Here is a 6,589-nt window from a genome sequence, read left to right as displayed (position 1 = left end):
GCACTTTGGACATTCCCTGCTGTGTTACCTCTTTAGGGCAAAGGACACATGGACAGGAAGAAGTGGGCAGCTTTGTACTGCTGATGGGGAGCACAGGATCTTCCTGTGAACCTGGCGCAAACTCAGGGTCTTGTTGGAGAACCAGCTTCTCTCCTCTCACTCTGTCCATTACTTCCCACACCACTTGGTCCAAACTGTTCCTTTTGGGGGTATTGCGGGGTGGTGATAGCCGATCTCGGGGGCACGTATATAGGCACATTTTGGAGATGGCTTTCCGGAGGCGCTCTCTGGGTGAGTGAGGTTCAGGCTCTGGGGCCAGAATTTTGATGGGTGGCACATCAGTTGGGTTGCAATTCCAGAACATGTGGGATGGTGTGAACTTTTGAACAGGTGTCTTAGACACATACGAGTAGAGGCAGAAGAAGGCATCAGCAGTGACTGCCAGTGTTTGCACCTGCTTAAACCTGCCTGGGTACAAAGATTGAAGACCATGAGTCTGGGGATCATCAGAAGATTATTTATTGAATCTCTGACTTCAATCACCTCCCTAAAGCTTAAAATTCAGAAAGAGATGGTGCCGAGTTTCCCACTAGTGTTTCTCCCATTTAGATTTCTGACACCCAGTATCCCCTTTCTTGATTTTCTTGATTTTTTGACTCCCCATGCCAAGTAGTCCAAAAATTAATTCTTTAAGGGATGAGAAACATTTCTATATCTTAATTTAGCATCTCCTTTCTGTCATCGGAATATTCTAAATAATGGCCTCTACCACTGTGTTTGCTTTAGAGGACAGACATGATAAAAAAGGGCAAAACAAACATTTTCTTAGACAATAACAAAGTTTTAGGGTTATAGAAGGCTTCTTGATAGCAACAAATTTGAGGGGTAGCAATGACTAGGCAATGGATTGGGGCAGAGGAATTTAGATGGGCTCTATCATTTCTACTAGGCTTTTGCTTCTTGAAGTGTAGTCAGTAGTCCAATAGCATCAGCATTGCTTGGGAACTTGTTATAAATAAAGACTCTTAGACTATATCCCAAGCATTTTAACAATATCCTTTGGTAATTCATATGCACATCCATGTCTGAAAAGCACTATGATAAACAATATATCCTTTAAACTGTAAGCTTCTCGAAGGCAAGAATCATGTTTGTCTGGTCTAGCTGCTGTTCTTACAGATTTTAACACCTAATTATGACTCGGCACATGAAATAAATTCAATATATCATCCTCAAACTTTAATGTGGCTAAGAATCATTCAAGGTGCTTGTGAAAATACTCCAACTCAAAATCCTTGTTTCAGCCGGTGGTGCCTAGGAGTCTAGTTTTACCAAGCTTTTAAGTTGACTCTGATACAAAGGATCTGACACAACACTTCAGAAAGACTATCATGTTTTGGGTGTAGCAGAATATAATTTGAAATCTATTCTAACATATAGAATCAAAAAGAGTCTTTTTATACCTCATCGAGGTAGAGAAGCCCTCTCACATCTTTTCTTAGTCTGAAATCTGGGCAACTTAAATCTTTGTTTCCCAAATGTGGCCTAAGGATTATAAATAAGACCCATCTGTGTGGTTGTTTAAAATAAATATTCCTGAACCGCTCCTTCTCTGGAGGAAAAGCCCATGAATACGAATGCTTTATAAACTTTCCGCACAATTTAACATATTGAACGTTGAGAACCACTGCCCTAAATGGAACTGATTTTTATGCAGCGGCTATATAATGGGAACATTTGATAATTTCAAGTGAGAAATAGAAAATGAGAATAAGATTTAAAGACATTTTGTTCCAATTTGATTCAGCTAAAGGAGAGAAAGCCTATAGAAAGCAACGGTAATAGGAAGTCTCTTGAAGATTATTTTAAAAGAAGCAAATGTCAAAGTTCTCCGTCTTTACTGAAGACAACATAAGAGAAAACAGACACACGAGGAAAAGGTCGGGTGAAGCTAATCAACAGAAAGCAGGATCTGGAGCCGCTGATCTCTGTTGTGAATGTCTGGAGGCTGAGGGGAAGCGGAGCATGGTCTGTGGTGACACTCACTGGCCAGCATGAGGCAAGGGTCCTCCATCTCGATCCTCCGCACCTGGGCCTTCAGGAAGAGCTGGAAATCAATGCCTTTGGCCTGGGAGGGGGTGGTGAAAAATCGAGCAGGAATCCGAGAAGTGTCTTTTTGGTCCTCTTGGCCAAAGCCCAGGCTGAAGAGGACATCTTCTGCATCTTCTTGCACCTTGTCCAGAATCTCAGAAATGCTGGAAAGAGGGAGTTCGAGTAAATAGGGCAACTTTGAGGCAGAGGGTAATCCAGTTCCTTTGACTTTGAGAAAAGCTTTCATTTCTCTGAACCTAAATTCTGTCTGAAACATGAGAATTATAATCTAGCCCTGGTTTAAAAATTGAATGAGATTTTGTCATAGTACTTTGTCTAACTGATTACAGGTGAATGAAATTTACTATGAATTTGAACAACCACAACAGCACTAATGCAAAGAAATCTTGTGGTTGTGTTATTAACGAATCAGTTCCCATTTGTACACATGTACTATGATACAACTGGCTTATGCCAAGTGCTTTGCAACTTGTCATCCAGTTTTCCCTTAGTGGTTGTGTGAGATAGGGAATGTGTGTAAGGAAAATAAAACTCATTTTTATCCTGAGGGTAAAAATTTTTTCAATACAGTGAGTCTTCACTTAACGTCTTCAATAGATTCTGTCACTTTAAGCAAAATGGTATATAATGAAACCAAATTTACCATAGGCTAATTGTTATAAATGACGGCTAAGTTCCTACAGCATCTCATCAATGTTATAACAAAACGACATTGAACAAAATAATGTTATTCGAGGACCTGCTGTATAAGTATGTTCAAAATCTGATTTTGAGAGGTTGACCTCTTAGTAGCACCATTTTTAGTACAGAAGACCAGCATTACAGAAGATCAAGTTCTCTCTGTCTCTCTCTCTGTGTGGCACCAACACCTGTCCACTTTTGAATCTGTATACTACCAGGCTGGATGACGCAAGAGCTCAATAATTATGTATCCCAAACAACAATGGGGATGAGGGGGGCAGTGGATTATCTGAAACTTTGAATAATCACTGTCGCTCTTCAGAGAGGATGCTGGCCGTTTTGATCAAATAGGGATCATCTTGTATAATTAATGGCTGCATAATCAGAATTCCTGGCTCTACTTTTGTGCTTGTCACCTAAGTACCAATTTTATCTCCGTGGTCCTAAATTTCCATATCTGAATCGTGGGCATAAGTCTGGATCATTAGTTCTCAACAATGACTGCATATTAGAATTACCTCGGGGGTCTTTTAAAAATGCAGATATTTGAGTCTCATCTCCAGAGATTCTGATTTAATAGAACTGGGCTGTAGCCAGGGCTAAGTGAGGAGAAGTCACTAAAGGTAGACATGGTTAATGTCTCAGAACCAGGTCTCGAATTCAAACTCTCATTCTAAATTCCACTTTTTATTATACCACACTAGTTTTCATCACTTTCCATCTTGTTTTAAAGTTATTTGCATGTTATATTTTGTTCACCCTATTGGATTATTGAGTTCCTGGGGGCAAGTTCTTTGTTGCTTCATCTTTTCAAATTCCATTGTCGTTGCCTGGCTTGCATTAAGGGATACAAAATTGCCTGAATGAATCGATATTTCATTGCTTCATTCAATTAAATCGATCAATCAATCAATACATTTATTGACCACTTATTGCACACTTACTATTAAGTCCTGAAACTGTGACGGTACCAATACTACACCTCCTGGGGCATAAAGTTCAGTGGAGAGACACCTGTTATTATACACATGCATGCAGCTCTGAGCAGTAGATTCCTCTGTGTCCCCCACTATTCTTCCCTACTTCTTAAGTATGTGACTGCATAAAAGCTCCAGTAAGATATCTCAGAAGAAGTGGGCAATAGTTTTTGGTTCCATTTTCTTCTGCCTCTCGTCTCTCTCACCCTTCTTCCCTTGACAAACTTGGTACCACCTACCTTGAACTAGTCTTGTTGGTCCCACCTGTCATGCTGCTGGAAGCCAAACTGCAGCCAAGATCTAGTAGTTGGCAGGGCCGGGCAGTCTCCAGGAAACTCCTGCAGGAATCAGAGATGACTTAATACTAATCTTGTAAGCAGTCTGTACCCTGGCTCCAAGATGTCCCCTGCTGGGCACAGTTACTTCCTGCTGAGTACCCTTGAACCATCTACTATGAAAACTCAGTCTATGACCTCATTCCTGGTTGGAAAATCTCACTCTATTGTGAACCTTTAGATTTTTGTTTTTAATCTCTTGGACTTTGACACTTACCCCAATTCAGAAGCTCCTGAAGAAGGTATTATTCGGCCTAGCTGAACCTTACACTTACCTGGAGAAGAGTTTGCCATTCGCGGCCAACAGTGTGGCTGGACAAGGGACAGAAAGGCAGAGAGAAAGTTAGAAGGGAAAATCAAAATCACCTCAGTTTCCCCTCTGAACTTAAAACTCAGCCCTCTTTGTTCCTTTCTGCCACTACCACAGGATAGCTGAACACCATGAACTCTGCTCTTTAAGGGGGTGTCTAAAGATTAGCAAACACAGACCTGGAAGGGGGACAGATATGGCAGGGTACAACTGTCCCAAGCCTCTGCACTTCTGAACCACGACTGGTGTCTAGGCAAGAGTTCCTCTGTCCTGAAGAGGACAGAGTCATTCAGCCCTCCAGGCCTGTGTTCTAGCCCTACCATATGAATCTCTATGGGTCCCAGGGGGCTATATCTCCATATTTCATTCAAGTCCCTATCTTCCTGCAGTGCAGTCTCTCTCCTACATCTAGTACTCAGGCTGCTTTGGGCTTCTACACAGAAAAGTGTTTCAAAGATGTCTGGGCAGCTAGGGCTATGGTGATTTTATATGTTATCTTCTTAGAGGCCAAAGGAAAGTTCCAATGATGGACCAGCAGATGTCCTGATAGGCTGGTAGGGAAGTATTCCTGGGCATGTGACTCTTTCTGACTTTCACATAGATCATAATGAGACTGCTCTTTCCCTATAGATAAGACCCCAGGGATAGGCTGCATCTTTCTGCAGTTCTCCCCTTCCATTCTATTCCTAATTCATTCACTATATAGCCTCTTCCTAGATCCCAACCTCAGAGAGCAGCGCTACTTACCCTCTGCTCCGAGGGTCAAGTCATCTTCAAAGCTGGTTCCATGGCTAGAGTACCCTGTCAAATAATAAAGCAAAGGTCACAGAAAATCAGGCTTGGACACACACATACACACACACACACAAACACACACACCTCTGTATATTTGAACATCTACAACCACATAGTCACATCAGATGTCCACACGTTTGCAAAACTACCCCAAGCATTACAGATACTACTTCAGAAGTCACATTTGTATTTTGATTCAGAAAGAATCACATAAACACTCGTCTATAATTAACCTGTCCTCTATATTACATAGTCATGTACACAATCCTCTGCCACATAGTAAGCACATGGGGGTGTGCACTCACACACATAAACACATATTTTATAAAGCTCTTATCTCATAGCAATGATTGTTAGCTAAGCAACCACTAATGGCAAATAACCTTTGAATACTGGTGAGCCTGTGGCCTCTGAGCCAATGTTTGCTCTGCCTTCTGGACCTTCCGGACTGCTGTGTGATCACTAATAGGCATTTTTCAAACCGTTATAAGATAGTCAGCATTCTTATGCATGCATGTGTGTGCCTATACATATATACTCTCTCACACACACAGCCATCGCTTGCGCCTCTCTCTCTCTCTCTCTCTCTCTCTCTCTATCTCTCTCTCTCTCTCACACACACACACACACACACACACAGCCATATCACTATCCAGGTAGAGAAGAACAGTAGAAGAAAGAACATAGTCTATACTCACCATTATAGATCGACTGTCCTGCTTCCTCAAAAAACCCTTCTTCAGAGTATCTAAAAACCAAAAATAATCTTACAGGTTAAAATAACTATATTTTCCAAGAGGCTATTCCTCAAATATGTCCCACAAGTTCACATAATTTTTCAATGAAAGTCAGTAGTACTTAAACAATTTTTATGCTGAAGAAAACTAATACAAAGTGATTATTTGACTAACAAATTCATGGTGGTAGTCAGGGGGATTTGGGACTGGAGTGCACTATATTTCAAATTGTGCTGCCATCGCACTGACCACATTGTCTAAAGTCAGCTTAGCAATAATTCTCCAGGAAAATTCCTAGATAAAATAGGAAAGAAAGAATACAGAAGTAAAACTGGAGAGATGCATTTATAGAAGAATGAGTTTAGGTGTATGATTTCTACATCACAAAAAAAAGATAAAAAAAGATATCAAGATAAAAAAAAAACCACTTTTAGGAGGTCCTCTTATCTATCACACACCCTTCCTTCTCTCTGAGCCATGTTCTTGCTGAATATCATGTCTTTCAGGAAGCAACAGACACGGCATCTTGGTTAGAGATTACATTTTCACATTTTGAGATATGGGCTTATCAGGTATTTACCATCTCCACAAGAAGAACAGACAGAAATCAGAACAAATGGTAGTTAGAAACAACTCAGTTTT

General features: G+C 40.9%; 1 protein-coding gene across 1 annotated transcript in view; it reads right to left on the bottom strand.

Moving 5' to 3' along the window:
• The window catches only part of TESPA1 (thymocyte expressed, positive selection associated 1), a 22,072-nt gene that overhangs the window by 12,867 nt on the left and 2,616 nt on the right, over positions 1–6,589 (bottom strand). Inside the window, exons 2-6 of the mRNA XM_011375743.2 lie at positions 5,909–5,958; positions 5,163–5,216; positions 4,381–4,417; positions 4,010–4,108; positions 2,047–2,255 (exon numbers count right to left, since the gene is read on the bottom strand). Of these exons, the coding sequence (XP_011374045.1) occupies positions 2,047–2,255; positions 4,010–4,041 (241 nt within the window). The 5' untranslated portion in view covers positions 4,042–4,108; positions 4,381–4,417; positions 5,163–5,216; positions 5,909–5,958. The remainder of the gene's footprint in view (positions 1–2,046; positions 2,256–4,009; positions 4,109–4,380; positions 4,418–5,162; positions 5,217–5,908; positions 5,959–6,589) is intronic.

The sequence above is a fragment of the Pteropus vampyrus genome, unplaced genomic scaffold, assembly GCF_000151845.1.
Source record: "Pteropus vampyrus isolate Shadow unplaced genomic scaffold, Pvam_2.0 Scaffold276, whole genome shotgun sequence".
Classification (NCBI taxonomy): Eukaryota; Metazoa; Chordata; class Mammalia; order Chiroptera; family Pteropodidae; genus Pteropus; species Pteropus vampyrus.
This window is presented reverse-complemented; position numbering and strand designations above follow the sequence as displayed.